Source organism: Pocillopora damicornis, chromosome 14 (assembly GCF_964200805.1).
Source record: "Pocillopora damicornis chromosome 14, jaPocDami1.2, whole genome shotgun sequence".
Taxonomy (NCBI): Eukaryota; Metazoa; Cnidaria; class Anthozoa; order Scleractinia; family Pocilloporidae; genus Pocillopora; species Pocillopora damicornis.
In genome coordinates, this window is record NC_142683.1 from 3733897 (window position 1) to 3754658 (window position 20762).

At 39.6% G+C, this 20762-nt stretch overlaps 2 protein-coding genes across 10 annotated transcripts in view; one reads left to right on the plus strand and one right to left on the minus strand.

The window, feature by feature from the left end:
* The window catches only part of LOC113683474 (1-phosphatidylinositol 4,5-bisphosphate phosphodiesterase beta-1), a 40153-nt gene extending 30052 nt beyond the window's left edge, over positions 1-10101 (plus strand). For 6 of the 9 annotated variants that reach the window (XM_089193367.1, XM_089193360.1, XM_089193358.1 and 3 more), the window contains 7 exons: positions 619-651; positions 1757-1855; positions 2302-2378; positions 2696-2791; positions 6805-6862; positions 7367-7453; positions 7584-10101. In XM_089193367.1, coding sequence (XP_089049493.1) covers positions 619-651; positions 1757-1855; positions 2302-2378; positions 2696-2791; positions 6805-6862; positions 7367-7453; positions 7584-7694 — 561 coding nt within the window. In that variant the 3' untranslated portion in view covers positions 7695-10101. The remainder of the gene's footprint in view (positions 1-618; positions 652-1756; positions 1856-2301; positions 2379-2695; positions 2792-6804; positions 6863-7366; positions 7454-7583) is intronic. The other 3 variants (XM_089193365.1, XM_089193363.1, XM_089193364.1) reach the window with 1 other exon arrangement.
* Positions 10102-14826: 4725 nt separating this feature from the next.
* LOC149034041 (histone-lysine N-methyltransferase SETD2-like) lies at positions 14827-19819 on the minus strand. The gene is made up of 9 exons (XM_089193382.1): positions 19687-19819; positions 19408-19507; positions 18854-18978; positions 18413-18548; positions 17716-17826; positions 16625-16660; positions 16281-16329; positions 16000-16024; positions 14827-15556 (listed from the first exon to the last, which is right to left on the minus strand). The coding sequence occupies exons 3-9, from the start codon at positions 18871-18873 to the stop codon at positions 15094-15096; spliced, it is 840 nt and encodes a 279-aa protein (XP_089049508.1). The 5' UTR covers positions 18874-18978; positions 19408-19507; positions 19687-19819; the 3' UTR covers positions 14827-15093.
* Positions 19820-20762: the final 943 nt, after the last annotated feature.

Below are 20762 nucleotides of genomic sequence, written 5' to 3' on the forward strand. Positions count from 1 at the left end.
CCCCTATTTGTCCTCGATTACTCATAATTATTACAACGTTTCCCTTCATATGTCCCTAGACTTTCCTAGTAATACTCAGAAAATGTGAGGTTTCATTTTTCCCAGGGTTTGTTGACTCCTCTCGGTATTGTGATCATACTCTGTAACTTTTATTATTTTTAAATTTTTAGCTATATTACTAGTATTAAGCTTTTAATTTGCATGACATCCACGACTTGTAACTTTTTCCTTCCCTGTACTTCGTGTGAAACATCTTTCTTAAACTTAATTCCAGTCACTGATTATAACTCTGTACTGTAAACCACACATCACTCGGGTAATGTTCGTAGATTACTTATTATATTATTCTTAATTGCACCGTTAGGTTAAAACTTAAATTGTGCTTTAGCATCGAAAACACGTTTTTCAACTCTCGTAATTCTCAAATGTAATTTTTAATAAGGTAATTGCAAGCACAACATTGCAAGACTGAAAAGTGGCTAAGAAAACAGCACAGCAGTAACAAATGAGTTGCACCGCAAAGCATAACTTGCACAGTTGGAGCTAAATTCTGTAGCGTGTCAAAGATATTTGATTTTCACGTGGAACTGCTGTGGTTTGTTTTCTTGGAACTCTTAGGTACAGCCAGGCGGTGTTGACAAGGATACAATCGTACGTACTCGCCTTTAAAGGCGCTATCCATACGCGGGCTTCGACAGCTGTGAAAATTCTGATCGATAGCCTGTACCTTTTTATCTGTTAAAAATTTTATCTGTATGTTGGTTGTTTTTGTTTTTGTTGTTGTTTTAGGCATAACTACGTTTCCACCCTGCTTCAGTCTCTATCAACGAGAGAATTACTAAAGAAGGGTTGAAACGTTTTTTATTTACTTTTTCTTTTGCTGTTGACCTCATGAAAAGAAAAAAAAACTTAATATGCTAGTAATCTAAGATTTCATAGTATTAACTGTCGATCACTATTTCTCGTCTGTCGAAGCCCTTAGAAAACCAGACAAATTTGCAGGTTTATGATATACCATCATGAGAATACCAATCAGATTCGCAGTTGTGATATATCATGATGAGAGAGCCAATCAGATTCGCAGATTTGTAGTATGCCATAATGAGAAAAGAGACCAAATTTACAATTTTTTTTTGTGAACTTATTAAAGAAGCCAACCAGATTCGCGGAATTGAAGCAGACGGTGAAGACACTTCCAATCAGTTTTGTTGATGTTTGCTAGAAAGAAAATTCAACCGCCTGTGTTTCAAATATGAAAACTTGCTGTTACCAATGATTGGAGAACCCAACAGATCAAAGAAACATTAAATTCTAGATGACAGTGACCACTGACGAGGTCATTAGATCAAAAATACAAAGCTCTCGCTCCATCAACCAGCTGGAGGAAATTATTTTGGTTTACCCACAATAGCGTTGTACTTAAATAAGACACGATACTTTGTCTCTTGCCTTAATTGCAAATGTTATAGTGGTCACCTTGGCACTTGCATCTTAGCCCACATCTCAAGTTCTATAGTGCATCTATGCTGCTTGCCACAGCACCAAGTTTGACGATCATCTTTGAACATACGTGCTTTGGTCAGAGTTTCACTCAGTTTGACTTCTTTTTGTTTCAAAAATGCACTAATCGTTCATTATTTTGCTTCCTTTCAAGGTAGGGCGTTGAAGTAGTGTTAGCATAACTTACCTGAGGCACGGAACAAATTTTGCTCCACCTGTGCCAAACTAAAAATAATTCAGGGTGCTTTGTTTTCAGATCAATGCTCTTAAACGCCAACATCGTGACTCTATGGTTGACCTGCTGAAAAGGCAGCTGAATGAACAGTTGGAGCTCGCCGAGAAGCAACTTCTCCCTGTAAGGATGAATTCAAGCTCATTCACTTTATTGACCCTTCACATCCTAATATTTGTGTGCATATTCTCTTTAGTGTCCTCTTTAGATTTGCTAAGGTGCTATAAAGAGATTTTGTTTAACACTCAAGAGCTTTTCTATTTGGTGATCATTTTTCCTATTCTTTCGGCCTTATTGTGTGATTCAGGGGTGAAATTGTATAGAGAAATTAGATGCTAGAAATTCTTAGCGAGTCAAAGGGTTACGGATCGTTCGTAAATAACTCATTCGTACATTTGTCTCTTGCACATCAAATCACCATGCATTAGAAAATATAATTTATCATGTTCCACTCGTCCTAGTTCTGTGTATTTTAGCATCTTAAAGTGTTTTTACCCATTTTTTGTTCTCTATATTTTTGTCTTCTGTCACTTTCGAAATGTTTCTTTTTTCGTGCCTTTTTCACATAGAAACAAGAGGAACTGGAGAAGCTGATGCGACTTTCACAGGAGGAGAAGATGAAATCACTGGCTGATTTACACGCTAAGTAAGAGAGGAACCATCCTCTGATTCTCAAGGATTCCAAACTTAAAAATGGTAGAAAAACCGAAAATTTAATGATATAGAATGGTGTGTTTAAAAACGTATTTTACCAAGGGCACATTATAGGATTTTGTTCCAAAACTCAAACCTCAGGACTGCGACTGTCTTCCACTTGATACTTGTGGTGAAAGGATGAACCAGGATGGCTATGGTTATTTGATGGTTCTGCCTCGTCTAGCAATTTTGTTGCAAGACAGTTACGCTATGATCTTAGTGTGTGCCTGTGTTTGTGATTATTGCTGAATTATTCATTGTTTTCAGGCAAATGAATGAATTAAGAAAGAGCCAGGACAATCAGAACAGAGAGGAACTTAAAGTGTTGGCGCGACAACATTCTAACAAAGATGAACTGCAAAGGTTTGCCATGTTTGTCTTGTTAATGTATCCTTGATAACAACCTTATGGCAACAGAAACGATATTGATATTTCGTTAGTTGATATTTCGACCAACCCCGGTCCTGCTCAATCTATTATCACCATTGGTAGCCGGCAGAGAGCCACTCGAGATTTAATTCGGCAGCTTGATTCTCCAATTCGCCAAACAACGACCCTACAGTACTCTCGGCGCGAACTGGTGTCGCTCCGGAAAAATTACAGCCTTCAGGAGAGACGGTCAGTTTTATTTAAGAACATTCGAGCGGATGGAATTTTTAAGTACCGAGGGAAACGGTCCGGAAGACTTACTAAAACAAAATTAAATACAGGCCGAAGCAAATATTCTTCAGAAACGAATGAATTTTCAACCTTGAATAATTATTCACAGTCGAACAATCACACCTTACCGGGGCTTTCAGTAATTCCCGTGAGAACAACCACACGCACCATCTCCAGTAGTTACACAAGACCAAGAACTGTTAATTGCTATAACTCTTCCATCTTGAATGAATCGTTACGGTTCAATAATCACGCTTTACCGAGACTTTCAACAATTCCCGTGAGAGTAACTACGCGTGTTTCCTCGAGCCGTTACACAGAAGAAAGAGCCGTCAATTTCAATAATCTGGCTATTATCAAGCCTAAGAGAAACATCGACGCAAAGAAAAACACCTTGCAGTTCGTACCGTCAATAGCTGTGTCTAACGTAATGAGTTTGGCACCAAAAATAGATGAACTTCGTATTTTTTTGAACACCCACGAGTTTGATCTTTGTTGTATAACGGAGACATGGCTGAAAGATTCTATTGATGACAGCGTAGTTGACATTAGTGGCTACAACATCATACGCAAAGATAGGACCCACAAGCTACATGGGGGTGTGGCTCTATATGTAAAAGATTCCATCAAATTCTCAATTCTACGGGACTATGAGTTTCCTGACCCCGAGGGCCCTGAGGTTTTGTGGGCCAAAATCACGCCCAACCGATTGCCCCGGGGTTATAGCTGCCTTATCATTGGTACAGTATACCATCCTCCACCGCCTGCCAAAGATGAGCCCCTCCTTGATTACATGATGGATTCTCTCTCTAGGATAGAGAGTGATATCCCTGGCGCAGGTATAATTCTCGCTGGCGACTGGAACAGGGCAAATGTTTCACCAGTTATTAAGCAGTTCCGCCTCACGCAAGTCGTCCATTTTCCAACAAGAGGGGATCGTACACTCGACAAAGTGCTAACTAATCTTACAGAACACTACGAGAAACCTTCTCCATTCCCGCCCTTCGGACTATCCGATCATTGTACTGTTGGTTTGTTTCCAAAAATTAGATCGAAGGCCAATATTCCTGCAAACAGAACGGTTACTACACGTACTGTTAACGCTGAGTCCAAACAGGCTTTTGGTCGTTATATGACGGGGGTCGACTGGTCATTAATCGACACTATAGATAGCGTCCAAGAACAGTATGCTCACTTCAGTGCCCTAATTCACATAGGGTTAGATTCTATCCTTCCCAAAAAGCGAGTTAAGTTCCACCGAAACGACGCACCATGGATTTCACCCAAACTCAAGGCACTTATAGCACACCGTCAAAGAGCATATTACCAAGACAACAAACCATTGTTCCACTACTACCGGAACAAAGTAAACAGGGAACGGAAGCTCTGCAAACGCTCTTATTACAACACTAAAGTTAGCGTTTTGACCGAAAACAATCCTAAAATGTGGTGGTCCGAATGTAGGCGGTTATGTGGAATGAACAAAACATCTACAAGAGTCGCAAATCAGCTCCTAGCAAGTAAACCAGCTACCTCAATCAACCTTAAGATCTTGGCTAATGAAATCAACACAGCTCTGCTAGAACCTCAAGCTTCGTTTGACCCACTTTTAGATAATATCGAAACTGTGAGCACTGAGGGTTTTAAAACTCCCATTATTTCACTGGAAACTACCTTCAAATGCCTTAGTACGGTCAGCTCCTCCAAAGCTGGGGGCCCAGATAATATCCCAAACTGGGTCTTGCGTGATTTCGCTCCTGAGCTCGCTCAACCTCTTCGTTGTATCATCAATTCCTCGATTAGTCAAGGGACTTTACCGGACTTTTGGAAATGTGCAAACATCACCCCTCTTCCCAAAACAAAGATAGTTGAAGATGCGGCGAAAGATTTGAGACCTATTTCACTGACACCAACGTTGTCCAAAATTGCCGAGCACTACGTCGTCCATGAACATGTGAAACCAGCACTTCTGAAACGCCTGGAACCCGATCAATTTGGGTGTATTCCAGGATCCTCCACTGCGCATGCATTGATAAACCTGATGCACAATTGGGCGCAAGCAACAGACGGAACGGGGAACACCGTGCGGATCTTTGCGTTGGACTATAGAAAAGCCTTCGATCTGATAGATCACAGCCTCTTGCTATCGAAACTCTCGACCTACAACATCAACCCTTACATCATTAATTGGATAATAGCCTTTCTTAAAGATAGGAAACAAAGGGTCAAACTTGCACATGATTGTCTCTCAGAGTGGGGATCGGTCCGAGCAGGAGTACCGCAGGGAACAAAATTGGGTCCATGGCTATTCTTGGTTATGATAAATGATTTGAAAGTACCATCAGCCAGTGATTGTATAAAATATGTAGATGACACGACAGTGTATGAAATCATAAGCAAGGGTGGTCCTAGCAATGCTCAGTCTATGATAAACGAAGTAGCTACCTGGTCAACACTTAACTCGTTTCAACTTCATCCGAAAAAATGTAATGAGCTAAGAGTTTCCTTCGTGCGCTCCCCTCCTTCCTACGATCTCATAGAAATTAATGGCTCTAAGGTTAGCGCCTTCAGTGTCGTGAAATTACTGGGTGTGTATTTTCAAGACAACCTCAAGTGGAACACTCACGTTACTGAGATGATTAAAAAGGCCGCTAAGCGCCTTTACTTTTTAACTCAGTTAAAGCGAGCTAAGGTACCATCACCAGAATTAGTGAATTTTTATGTTGCTTGCATTCAATCCGTCTTACTTTATGGATGTCAGGTCTATCATTATAGTCTCCCCGATTATTTGAGCTTAAGTTTAGAGCGGGTCCAAAAGAGAGCCTTGAAAATTATATACGGTTATGATAATCATTATAGAGAAGTGCTTCAGATGGCAGAGCTGAAAACCCTAAGGGATCGGAGGGAAGACCTTTGCCTAAAATTCTTTAACAACATCGTCTCCAATCCCTTGGATTGTTTGTACCACTTACTGCCTTTCGACAACCGAGATCAACTTAGGGAGTTACGACGACGCAGACCATTTAGAGTTTCCTTTAAAACAAATCGGTTCAGAGATACTTTCATTCCAGCAAGCGCAAGACATTTTAATTGACATCTATTACAATTGTATATGGGCCCATATGTAAATTAGTTCCCTTTTAGGTTTGATTTTATTGTATAGTTCTATTATATAATTTGTACACCTTTGTAATTCAGCTTCCAGCTGCTATTAAGGTATTATTAATAAACGTCTATCTATCTATCTATCTATCTATCTATCTAAACGACAAAGGAGTATTCTCGCTGTCATGCCTTCCCGCAGGTTTTCTATGCTTGTCGGTGTTTTTTTTTTTCATTTTTTTTTTTTTTACTCCAGTCTGTCTTTCCCCCCTTGTCTCTCCGTTCTTTCCTTTCTGCTCACTTCTTTTTTTCCTTTATTCGTTTTTTTTTCTCCGTCTTTTTCTACAGCAGTTAAATAGTCACGAATGGAGAATGGGACCCGCTTACGAGCTAGTGTCATGCGAGCTCTCGAGTCACATCTTGTTCGGTGTATCTGTTGTTTGGCTTCTGCGTCTTTCATTTTTTTTGTAGTCCTTTACCAAAACTGCGCCGTTCAGGGATCAGAAAGTCATCTTGTTTTTACTTTCGGTTTAGATGTAACTGAGCGATTTGAAAGTTTGAGCCAATCTCTACTTTCTTCCCACGAGTCTCATGGCTCAATTTTTGCTTTCTAGGAGGAAACGGGAGGAAAACAAGAAACACATTGAACAGTCCGTCAAAGAGCGACAAAAGGTTTGTGTTTCGTTGGGTTTGATTTGTCTCTCGAAAGGATAAATCATCTGAGGTCCAGTTCAGATAAAATGTACGTTTTCTCCAGACAAATATCACTTGGTACCAAGAGAAAATAATCTCTTTTACGCATGTTGCCTTTCGCTATGAAAGATGAAAGACATCCATCCCCTTTCAACGAGTATAAGTCGCCTGTGAGTAACACTGAACGAACAGCGAGGATATTTTTTATTTGTGATTAAAATGGCTTCGGTAATAAAAATTACATCAGGAAACCACCGCCCCCAATCTAAAAATAACTTCAGTGAAATTGACATATCCGGCCAACGCCCTAGTTTCTCTCCCTGTCCCACCTTTGTTTTCTTTTCGGCACAGATTACTTGCGTAGGGATTGGTTGGTTGATTGATAGAAGATCAGACTAAGTGACCAATGATTGATGGATAGATGATTGACAGCTTGGCTGACTGATTGATATTTAAACCTTTTTTCATATTTGTTGATTTTAGATGACAGAGTTCCACAAGAAAGAAAGCGAAGAGTTGGAGAAAGAACACGATAAACTATACGAAACTCTTGATGAGGATAGAAAAAAGGTACGTTGGATTTCCCTTCGTCAACGTAGTGTCCTCTGTACAACTCAAAGCGTTCAGTGATACCGTCATATTTTGAAAAATTTACACGATTACAAGTTTTGACAGATTCTGATCGTGCTTTCTTTCTTAGAGTTCACAAGACCTTCGGACTCTGCATGAAACGAAAGTGAGACAACTGAGCGTCTGTGACCTGGAAATCACATATGCTTCCCTTTATGGTGACAAGGTAACCAAGCTGTAATTTTGGACGCCAGGTTACCAAGGTTTTTTGGTGGCAAGGTTATCAAGCCGTGCAACGGGGAAAAAAGGCCTCGCCCGTGGTGGTCAAATCATACAATTAGTTAATCCTATAACAGGGATAATTTTTATCAGTGGAAGATCCAGGGTAGGACTGGCCCAGATAGATTAACTGAGGGAGGGGTACTTCTACTTTCTGTTAGAAATGTTGGGGTATCTGAATTGTTGTGTCTTGTCTAAGAAGTTAAAAATTACATTTGAGCCAACAAAGGCCCGCGTAGATGTTTATACACTAAGGAGTAAGTAATTTAATTAAGGTTATCAATTTATTGTTACTCAGTGTTTAATTAGATATTGTTGGGATTTGGTATTATTCCGATGGACCCATAATTTATTTAAATGGGATAATATTTATTGTTAGGTGCCCTTCTGGATAATGAAGTAAGGTAATGAATTTAAAAGGGTGATGTGTAAGGGCGTTTACTTGCGCTTCGTAGCCTACGAAATCTTCTGGTGTCTTTGGTGGTAGAACAGCTGGGTTTTTTTTCCAGAAAAGGTGCCGAACATCTCAGCTTTTTCCTCACCATGATACACTTATGTATAAAAGCTTGTGATGTTATGCAGTCCTAGTTTTTTTTTCTAGCCACAGGCTGACGCAGAGTGTGTGTGGGTTTTTTTTTTTTTTACTCTATGATTTTACGTAAGCATGTTTTTTTCTCGCCATCTTTGGACTGTTTCCTTTTCCCAAAGTCGTATCGCCAATTTATAACCAATTTATCACCGATTTAACATTTTATCAGGTTTGGCTCCTAATTTCACGCATGCGTGACCGATCATTTTTCTACCTTCATGACACACATCCAAAAATATTGTTTTTGCCATAATGCCATGCCCAATTGCTGTTTCTTCTCATTTAGTTCATCGCGCGGCGTTCAACAACTTTTTCCTTCGTGTTTTTCCTCCTTTATTTGAAGAGGATATCTCAAATGAAGCTACATGAAGCTGTACGAACAGTGCATATTTATTGACTTGATCGTTTTAGGGGGTTGGGGGGCGCTATTTATTGTTGGACAATGAACGTTATTGATATTGTCGTATTTTGTTAAATATGCAGAATTTAAGGACATTTTCAACGTATTTGTAATGCGGTATTTCCGCGCTCAAAATGATTTCACTGTGGAAAGCTCTTGAAAAGAATGAATTCGTTTGCCATATATTTGAATTTGGCACAATTTACAGTTTCTCGTCACAGGATGCCCAAGCTAATTCATAAAGCTTTGGTACCCTGTATCTGCAATTAATAAGTATTAGCTTTCACAGTATAAGTACAGATTGTAAATAGCAAAAAACGGTGAAATGACGTTTGCAATTGCCTCTGTTCCAGTTGGGTTCAGAAGTGCCATAGGATATTTTATAATCGGGTGCAGTTATGATTTACATTTAGCTAAATTTGTTCACAGCATTGAAATTGTTATTGTTAAGCTTTGGAGTTAAATGTCAGTGGCGCACAGGATTATGGGAAAGTTCTGGATATGGGGAGGGAGGGGAGGGTGGCTGTCATTTTTACTAGGTGGGTGTTGTTTCTACTCCCGTAAGTTAGCTAAAAGTGAGTAGTAATCAATAACCAGGTATGATTCTCGCCGGCAGCATAACAAGTGAAACAAACGAAGTTAAGAAGAGACTTATCTTTTTCCCCGTTTCGTTTAGGTAATAACGTCATTTCATAAGGCGTACGTTTCAGCTTCGCAGGTTAATTTTGTACCCAGTTTTCTCTCTCTTCTTTCCTCGAGGGAGGAAGAGAGAGGACACTGGAAACGAAGTTGCTCGCTCTTGTTATGCCGTTTATCTTAATCAGGCACAAGCATGATATTGTATTTGATACGAGAGTGTGTATTTTCCACTTTTAGTTAATTCTGTGGTCACGTAAAAGTCCCTTTTCCAATAAATGTTATGCTCGCATCGCAAAAGGCTCGTCCTCTGACGCTTAAGGATTCGTTGTGAGCTCTAGAAGGTTCTCCGTGTTTTGTCACGACCAGGGGTGTTACGTGACAACAAATTTTTGTGACACAGTTTGCCATTCCATTTATTAAGTGATTAATAGCTATTGATGCCGGATATTTGCGGACTTCGATATCGTCAGCAAATCTTAGTGTTTTCCAGTTGTCGTTGGCGTCTCAAGGACGAGTGTCTCCACGTATTGCCGCTAGAATCTGATGTTTTTGTCGCAGTTTACCGTATTAAAGATATAATTTTAAAGCATTATGGGTGGAGAAATTAAACAATTATTTACAGCACCCTGAGGCCCATTGTTTTATTTTCAATGGAAGTGCAGCTGCACTGTTTATTTCATTCAATCCATGGGTCTATTTCAATTTTGTATGAAGTTCGAATAAAATTATCTATTCATCTCAGTTTGACTGATGCCTTGTCTAGCACTCTGCTCGCTGAATTCTCCACATTTGCGTCTTTTTGTTTTCATCAACCCTTTGACTTTTTATCTCTCTCTCTAGCTGCTACACATTTCCAATTAGTTATGGGAATTTGGTGTTAGATCAAAATAACTTTACCTGATACGTTTGAGTATTCTTGTTTCCTGTTTGGAGGATAATAAATAGCTATTATAGGAAGAGGTTACGTTTTGATGTCACTTATGGGAGGTTAAAGGTTAATCAGTCACGGAGGATAAACAGTTTCCGCTTCGTATTCTAATTTTTTTGCTATTAAAAAAAAGTTATTAATGAATAGATATAACTTTAGGCCCCGTCCACACGTATCCGGATAAATTTGAAAACGGATAAATATTTATACGGTTACGGATTCCGTCCACACGTAAACGGCGTTTTCACACACCGAAAACGGATCAATTTGAAAACGCTCTCCAGAGTGGATAAATTTGAAAACGCTGGCTAAGCGTCTTCGTGTGGACGCCTTATCCGGATAAATTTGAAAACGATTTGAAAACGATGACGTAACAATTAAAACCTAGTCCAACGCGTACACTCGGCCGATCGACCATTAATGAAAACATGGCGAATAAACAAGCTCTAGTTTCGGTACTAATTTGAATTAGACATCTTACCAAACTCCTTTTTAAGCACGAGGAGCAAACGAACCCTGTTGATGCTCAGTAGGCGACGTCATCGTTTTCAAATCGTTTTTGCGTTTACGTGTGAACACCAAAAATGATTCACAAACGGCAACGTGTGGACGCGGATAAATTTGAAAACGGATAAATATTTATCCGTTTTCAAATTTATCCGGATACGTGTGGACGGGGCCTTATTTTGATAGTAGCTGCCGTTGTATCTATCTGATGAATAAATCACAAGACTCATTTCATTATCACACAAATTTTATTTTGAATAGCCACTGACGAAATACAATTTACTTTCATTGAACACGCTCAGTCTGCGAACTAACATATCTTCTGTTCAGTTCGAGCGAGGACAGAGCGATAGCCGGGAAAATGTCAGTCCGTTCTCCAAACATTTCAGAATACTACGTCTTCTGTGATGTCGTTATCGTGTCGAAGATCTTTATGTACGTTGTATTCAATGAATTATTATAGTAAAAGGATCCTGGTGTGTCTGTGGAGTCCTCCAAGGCTTTCGCAGCCTCTTCGTCCGTGTTTCCGGTTTTCTTTGGCAAGGTTTTCCCAGCAGCCTTGACGGAAGTCGGACAAATCGTTCCCGGCATTCCAAGGTAGTAGTATGTCTCACGTGGTTTGAACTTATCGTGCAGACGCTTGATACGAATCCGCTGACCTCCTGCAATTCCTGGTGTTCAAAAAAGAAAGAGTTAAATGATGATTGAAAAAGAAAAAGATAAAAAGTTCTGTCGACGCTTCCTTTCACCGTTTAAAACCTTGTTCATTTGTTTCCCCAGTGTAACACAGCTGTCCGAACGTCGTGCATGCACGAGAGGATCAATTTTAGACAGCCGCTCGCCACTTTCCCGCGTAAAATTATAAAAAAAAACACAAGAAACAACACTGTCTCACAAGATAGGCGAAAGAAAATTGAAACTTTCAGAGGAATTTGTTAAAGGAATCGAAAGTAGGGGAAGGGAGAACTCGAAACTTTTCGAACATAAAGCTTATTCAAGTACGGGTATCCTGTTGATTTGCTATTCTGTGTTGAGCTTTGGCAATACAAAGTTATACTATTTTATAACATCGTGAATTACTGGCTTGTGTAGTTGTTCATAACTCGTGCGAGACAACTTGATTCTGACTGCCTGAATGCGTGCCTCCGACATTACAACGTTCGCACAGTATGCACTCGCTTGACCACTGAATACTTTGGTGCAGGCAACATAATACTATAAGAGAGTTGTTGTTTAGGCAATACGAGTCAATCATATGACGTTTTACATGCGGCCTTACCTTGATGACTGATTTCAGTCAGTCTATACTCGCCAGCGGTCTCTGCCTTGTTACTCACACCGTCATCGTCCAGATACAACTTGTAGCTGCTGTCTCGGCCAGGATAGATACTAAACGTGATGGGATTCACCTTACCGTGACGGTACAGCTCAACCTCACGCTTGGGTATAATGGCGCCTTCTCGGATGTAAATGGCACAGTTATCTCTAGCAGGATCGTCCCAAGGGGCGTAGAAATCGAACTCCACCTCACCATGACAGGATCCTCCAGTGGATACTTGTCATCTGTAAAACGGTACCACTGACCCCCAGCGGGGAGGTAGACAGCACGGCTCGTTTGACTTTTTGATACAATAAATCGAGAACGGCTTTTCCTCTCAGTGGTGTACAGTTGCTATGTACTAAGATGCGTTGTCTTAAAAAAGTACTTGAAGGGTTATCTTAAAGTGCAGAGCATTTTCGGAAAGTACTGGCCATTTTTTTAAAGGGAATTTTACCATTTTTGCAACAAGGTTATGGCAAGGGTTTCTGTGTGAGGCCTGAGTACCAGATAAGATCTACAGCATGGAACATAAAAATGGCCTTTTAAAAAACAAACAAACCTGGATTGACAATGGGTGCCACCATTATGTCTTTACCCAAGAAGAACTGATCATCCAATCGGTTGGCCGTGTAACCGTTATATCCCCTCCCATGCGTGTCACCTGCGCGTGCATCGTTATAGAATTCTCCCGGTTTGTACTCATCCATGAACAGGGGCCGGCAGATGGGTTTACCTGTCTGCTGTGTTCCCATACATCGCATCGTAGATGTACTGAATAAGTTTGTACCTCAACTCAATGTACTTTCGACAGATTTTTGGAACTGGTTCTTCATAGCGGTATGGCTATTGGTACGGCTTGTAAGGTAATTCATCAACTGAGCTGATAACATGAATTGGCCACTGTGAAGAGTTTCAAAGCTGACGTTACGAGCGTTAGCCCTTCGTCAGAGAGAATTACGAATGCTTGCAACTTCTCCATGAAAAACAACGTCACGGAAAATAAAGGTTCACTTGAGTTCCCTTTCAAAGGCATTGGTGAAACACTCGGGCACTTGAAAAACTAGAGTTAAAATCACGTGGTACATCACAAAGATGTGTGGCACCATATCAGCTATCAATTGAATGGTTTAAGTCACAAGTCAGAGTTAAATTTTAAAGGACCCCAAGTCAAGCATGATAAAGAGAGCCTCATGAAAATATTGCTAAGTAGCTTTCATTTGAAAGGTCACTCTTGGAATGTTAGCCTGCAGAGCAGGCGTAATTTTGGCAAGCGAGTGCTCAGTGCTCTTCGAGTCTTACAGCAGAAGGCTGGGACGAGAGGGGTGAATAGGGAAACGGATCGGCGGATTTGGAGATTATCTTTCTACGCATTTTGGATTCAGAGCGAAATGTTAACGGTTTGCGGTTTTAATCAATATTTTGCGACCTAATTTTGGATTGTGCTTGTGATAAAAAGTTCGGAACTTGGATCTCTGCCATCGTTAGAAATGTTTCATTTTGTTCTTGTGTATGTGCGCCAACGCAGTTTTTTTTTTGTCACGGACAAGACTCGTCGAATGTCACGCTATAAGGAAACAGTAATGGCGCTGTATGGTCAGGAAGCTGTGGCATGAAGCTAGTGTACTGCCGCCACCTACCCTCCAAAAGAAAATCAGGAAGTGGCCCCTTCCCAATTTTCTTTTGGAGGGTAGAGGGCGACTGTACATAGGATAGTGACATGTTACCAGCGGAACATTTTGTCTTCGCGCTTTTATCAGCTTGGATTGTATAACAATTTCATTACTGGGTCGTGCGTGGTACTATTTTAAGCTTTTTTACTTTTCAAACAAACCAGCGAACAGCACTCTGCGAACGGATATTGTAAGACATCTTTTACTCTCCGAAGCGTTTCGTCTAACTGTTGCAAACTTCTTCAGAGAGTTTTACTGGTGAACATTAAAGGCCCGTATTTATCAGCCATAGTTGGCAGTTATTACGTGAAGAACGTTTTAAGCTAAAAGTGAGAAAAAGATTTGGGAGCCACGGTTTTTAATCTTTTTGTCACCTTGCCTTAAAACTTTTCTACAACTTCTCTAGTTCCTGTTCGTAAATCCGGCCAGGCCTTTATAGTGTTTGACCCACGCAATGGCCGCTAACCGTGGCTTATAAATACCGGCGTGTAGTGTTTAAACGTAAAAATCCTTGAAGAAGTCCACGACAACTAGACGAAACACGTTGGAGAATAAAACAAGGTTTACAACGACTGTACTACAACTCTTTGACAGCAGAATAAACAGTCCCACATGAAAGGGCTTCTCCGTAGCTTTCATTTGAATGGTCAAAAAGCAAGGTGACAGACAAACACAGTGACAGACAAACACAGTGACAGACAAACACAGTGACAGACAAACACAGTGACAGACAAACACAGTGACAGACAAACACAGTGACAGACAAACACAGTGACAGACAAACACAGTGACAGACAAACACAGTGACAGACAAACACAGCGAGTGACAGCAGAACTTTAAAAAGTAAAAGTAGAGTTGTGTGAAATAATTTACAAACTAGACGAGGAGTCGGGTTCGTTCCTATCTCTAGTTATCTTCAATGTTAACTCTTTCCTTCAAGGAAAAACGCACAGCACCGACATCAAGAACAAACGCAATACATTCGCAAGAGCACATAGATAGCAACCGGCGGAAAACTGTTCGAACAAACGAATGAAGTATTTTACATGGATGCATTTGAGAAGATAAATTATTTCACATCCTAATAAATGACATAACAGAAACGACAGAACTTTGTACTTACAATTATTCTCCGAGATTTGAAATGTTAATAACGCCTAAATACAAGCCAAGACTATTGGGGATTTTGCGACTGACCTCTCCACTGGATTGCCGTACCTTGCTGAGGTCTTAAGTTTGTTTGAGGATTCACGTTAAAGTTCCCAGCGTTTTTATCTACCAATCCTTGAGGATTTCTTCCCTGTTGCTAGAATAAGTTCTGCAATTGATTCCATTTTTTCTTTTTCTTTTTGCTGCGGCCGGGTTTATGTTGGAAAGAGCCCATCCCATGCTCCACACCGACGCTTATGCGCTGTTGATAACCGAATGTCTGCATCATGGTCTGTGATTTCGAAGCTTGTTTCTGAGTAACTTCAACAGAATCCGACACGCGTGAACTTGAATGAGTTCCTTCTCCTTTATCAGGAGTTGAATCCGCTTGGGTATCCACGTCTTCTCCGAATTCCAAAGCACTGAAGTCACCAGTTTTTGACGGAGGGGTAGCACTCGAAGAGTCTTGCGGCATCTCAGTGTCTTCACTACAGGTAGAGTATCCCTGAGAAACGGGCGGAGTTCTGGATTCAGATGGATAGAGGGGCTTGGGGGAGTCCTGTAAACTCTTCATGATGGCATCTAATTTTCCTGGAGAACCGATGTTCTCAATAGGAGTCCTACAGAAATACAATCATAGATCAGATCAGAGATTCAAAGACCATTAATAGAGTAACTTTTAATTGAGTTTCCAAAGTAATCTGGGTTTGTACTGGTTTTACTCTACTCTGCTCCATGATTGGTCCAAAAAAACTCACGTCACTCTCTCGACCAATCAGATGCAAAACTAAAATCAATCGCGACTTGGTCGCCCGCATTTTCCTGCCCTTTGGGCGGTTTGCTTGTTTTTACTCCGAGTTCTCATTGGCTCTTCAGGGTATTTTCCATTCTTCTTTCCATAATAAGTACTTTGGTTTTGTTTTAAGGCACTCAATCGGAAAACGCTCTATCACTGGTAACCCTTAATTTCCAAGCCCAGACGGTATAAAAATTCATCTTCTGAACGTAGAAATTCTTCAAACCTGTTCTTTTTTTCAATCTCTTATTCAATTTGTTGTCTCACCTTGCATGATCACCGTCACCACTTCCTGAAAAACAACAACAAATTAATCACTTTTTAACAATCAGTTTTTCCAAATTGTGATGATCCTCATGGGAAGTTAAGTTCTTTCTTTCTCCCGCCCCCGTGAAACAACAAATAAAATCTGAAAAAAACTTTGTCACACACATGTTTTACACAAAATTCACCCTCTGATGAAAATGTGTAACTATATCAGGGTTCCATGGTCAAAAAACTGATCAATCAAGCAATAAACACGATCATGTAAAATAGAATTTACCTACCTGTTGGGCTAGCTGCGACTAACAACTCGGCAACACGGTCTTGCTTGGCCTGAACAAAGAGAATCAGACGATCATGCAATTGAATGTCAAACAAACAACAACAACATTTAAGACCATCTACCAAATTGCAAAAGTTAAAAGCAGCAAAATGGAATGCGATAGCAACACTGTGGCTAACTAAGAATAGACTCTCTTTTTTTTCAACAAGAGAGTTTCACCCTCTCCTTATGCATCAACGATCGGCTTTAAAAAAAAGCTAAAACGAAGACAAAATACAAAATAAATAAATAAAAACGGAGAGGAAAAATGCCCACTGTTTCGAGTGTCACTTTAATAATACTTACTGGAGTTGCAGTTTTCTTCGGTATTCGGTAAACTTCCTACAAACAAAAAGAAGGCAAAAGATGCCCCAGTTTTAGCGCGTTAGACTCTGGCTCAAGGGGTCTGAAGTAAAGCTCTAGTTTGTCGAGTCGAGTTCGCACGAGTTACAACAACCACACCAGCTAGTAACTCACAGTGTTTTAAAAACGTATAACCTTTCTGGTAAAACTAAAAACAGAATAGAAAACTCAAAACAGAATAGAAAATTCAAAACAGAATAGAAAATTCAAAACAGAATAGAAAATCAACAGGATACCTGTACTTGAATAAGCTTTGTGTTTGAAAATTCTCTCGGTTTCCTTTTCCCTCTCTTCGTTTCCTTGTACAAATTTCTATGAACGTTCCAATTTTTTCTCGCTTATTTTGCGAGATTTATTATTGTTTTCGTGTTTTGCATTGACTTTTACGCGGGAAACTGGCGTACAGCCGACAATAATTGATCTCTTGCGCATGCCCAACGTTTGACCACCATGTTGTTGTGTTCCAAGCCGAGACACCTTTTTTACTCCCACAATGCCTCTCTCCCCCCAGGGGTACTGGCAAGCTAGTGGGTAAGATTTGAAATAATGCGAATAGATAAGTTGTGATAGATCAGTGAACGTACCCCTAGTTGCTTGACGCACAAGAACGTAGGCATAACCACAAGCAGATGTGGTCTCTTAGCCTGTAGGACTGTAACACCCCACAACAAAAAATGTATACATCGGCAAAACAGTTCACATTGTATAAAACTATAAATGAGATAAATATATAATCATTGGCAAAAAACCCTAACTCCATAAATACTCTTCAGGAATACCATTCCACAGTTTTGCCCTTGTGACTTCCCCCTTCAGTCTCTCTTCAAAATTTCTGACAAAACAAACATCATTGTACATGTACACTGTGCATGTTGATAGTTGAAACACTAACAAATCCTTGACGTGCATACAATTCTTGCTACACTGGTGTAGCAAATTTGCTTTCTTGTTGAACATTTTCTGGAATGATCATTCCTGTAATTCTCCTGAGCTACTATATAACTCTACAAGGAGAAAGTACACATTGATCTTACCTCTAACTGAAGTTTCATTTTCTTTCCTCCACTGTCCACCATCCAGCTCCAAAGTAGAGAAAGCCCCTGATACCTGAGGAACCCTTTTAAACATGACTGGTCTGTGGTGTGCTATAAAAACAAAACAAAAAACAATCAAACAAACTTGTAGACAAAGAGCACAAATTTTAAGCAATTGAAAAACCACATTTATATGCTACAGAATGTTATGACTGTAACTCTTCATCTGTATACAGCTGTTTTCAAGAAAGGTTGTTGGAAAAAGGACAAAATTACACAAACAAACTTGTTGGTCATCTGGGGTTTGGTGATCAATGAATTTTAATAAGTCAAATAAATAAATGTATTCATTAAACCCACCGTGCCTCTTCCTTACAGGGATGCTTTCTCAGATTTGCTACTGTAAAATCCTGAGGTCTAGTGACAGTGACCTGGAAACTACCTGCAATACTTTTTGTGGTTATCTTGTACTCTTAAATGCTATTTTCCAACAACTTTGCCTGTTTATACAAACTTTTATTTAATCCATACATGGATATTTTAAGCAAGTCCATACACAAAGAATAAAAATCCACACATGCTACTCTATGCCAAGTTTTTCATTTGAATAAAAGCTCTTGTTTTCAGCAAGATTTAATTCGGCCAACCTTCTTTGAGAGGGATTCTTAAGAGACACATGGAACTGGTTATCAAATACCTGTAGGATTTTCAGAAGCATTATCCTCTGTTCCATAGTCTTTGCCTGCACCATCAATCTGGACAGTCTCAATGCCTGGTTACTGTGTACCAACCCTCTGTGATCACCTGGAAGTTTCTCAACCTCATCTTCCAACCTAAAACAAAATTAGAGAATAATGTCTTTAAGTGAAAAAATTGATTGTAACAACAGCTTTGTGAAACAAAAAAAAGTGCCACAAAGTTCAGTTGCAAATTCATATCATAGACATCAACTTGCAATCTGGTAGGTGAAATAATATGGAATTTCATCAATCATTACGCTAGATCATGTTTTCTAAAACTGCCTCAAATTTGACAAAAGTTGTGACCCATTTTTAAGCCCATTTTTAAAGGGAATTCCCCTTCACTTCCAAGTGGTTATTTACTAATAGAACTCTGTATCTCATAACAGAAAACATACATGCAAATGAGCAATCTCATCTGGGACAAGCTAAAGAACAAAATTCATCTCATCAAATTCATTTGACAAATTCCTTGTTTGCTTTTTACGTCTCCTCCTTGGTGAGCTTGTGATAGGTGGGGTTGCTTACATGGGAAAAAGATGAGAAAGAAAAGAAAAGCACAAATTACACTTAAATTGTGTGACCTTATACCTCTACAGTCTGGCATCAGTATGCAGATTCTCTGTACTGTTCTCTATACATTTCATAAGGTGCTGACAAGGAGAGTTTGTTTAAATGATCTGATTGTTAATTCTCCCCTCTAGCTGCTACACATTTCCTTGTAAATAAGTTACAAGAATTTGATGTTAGATCGAGATAAAAACTTAAACCTGATCAGTTTGAGTATTCTCATTATTGGTTTATTGGATAGTGTATGAATATTAAATGGAGAAGTTATATGTTCAATACTTCTGGGAGTTAACGGGTAAATGTGTGACTCAGGGGGGATATCACAGGGAGAAAGTAAATCCTGGTCACTCTCAGGGTTGTAATTAAAAATCTTTTTGCATACTTATTCTTTCCACTGTGTTCTTCAGAGGTGTTTGCTTGTCTCCTCCAATAAATCCACGACAATTTGGTGCTTCACATTATGGCAAATCTGAGGAACTTTCCTGATTAATGACAAAAATTATAACTTACTATGAATTTTTTGTAAGCCTCTCCTCCCAAGTTCAGAAGGGATCATCTTTCTGTGTGACTGCTGTAAAGTTCCTTAAATTTTAAAATCTCTCAGTTTAGTGTCACCTACAGACATGAAGCTTTGACAGTAGCATGTACATTGCCCACCTACCTGTAATGCTGCAGTTTATAATCAAACGTGAGCTCTGCACCAGCTGGGATGGGTCTCTGAGTAAAAAATCCAATCCTCAACAAGCCATGGACAGTCCACAATGAGAAGCAAAAGAACAAAACCCACTCAGTTCTTATCTTAACCCTTTACACCCGAACATCAGTATGCATATTCTCCATACTGCTCTCTAAACAATTCCTAAGGAGCTGACAAGGAGAATTTGTTCAGCAATCAAGAACTTCTTCAATTACTGATCATTTCCTTTATTCTCATGACCTACAGGTTTGATTCAGGGGTAATATTGTGAGGAGAAATTGGATGCTAGTCACTCTTAAGGGTTAAAGGATTTAAGTACAGCTGTAGATGTATTTTCTTTCAGTTTCCTGTCAATCAATCTACTATAGATTACCCCTGGAAAAAGAAGTGAAAAGCTGGCATTATTGATCATAATATAAACTGGTAAAATGGACTGAACAATTTATTAAACTACCTTTTGAGTTTCACAGTTTGAGTCACAGCTGCGGTTGATAAACTGAGACAAGTTCCCTTTGTAGGTGGCATCAATTAGCTGAACAAAGAAGGAATTTTAAAGAAGCTATAACTCATTAAGTAACAAAACCATGAACTATAGTGATTAGTCCACCTACATGTACTGTATTATGTATAGTATTTAAAAAGATGGGTTCTTATTGGAAGGACTGGACACTGAATTGAGGGGGGTGCTAATATTACTCTCCCGTACTGATTGCCCTATGGTTGAGGCAATAGAAACAGGTTTTCCTCGTGTCCCTGTTATTTAGGAAAGTGAGGAAGGAGAGGGGAGGTGCTTCTTTTAAGATGGGTGCTTAAGGCCTGAGGGATGGTCATCTATTTGGGAGAGGGTGCTTATCAGAGCTTAGGCTCTGATTCAAGGAATAAGCATATATCAAAATTTAATTTCCCACAATGGATGATTTCAACATCACTTACTCAAGCTCAATGCTAGGTGTAAGTCACATATAAATCTAGTAAACAACTGGGCTGGCTATGGAGTTCCTTGTAACTCAGTTGATAAAGAATTTATATGACAAGCTGGA

Excerpts from the sequence above, each read along its gene's own strand:
- LOC149034041 (XM_089193382.1), bottom strand. The coding sequence starts at position 18,873 with ATGAGATTGCTCATTTGCAT. Across the intron at positions 16,330-16,624 it reads CGAAGAAAACTGCAACTCCA|GCCAAGCAAGACCGTGTTGC; the intron begins GTAAGTATTATT and ends CTCTTTGTTCAG. Across the intron at positions 15,557-15,999 it reads GGTGACGGTGATCATGCAAG|GACTCCTATTGAGAACATCG; the intron begins GTGAGACAACAA and ends GTATTTCTGTAG.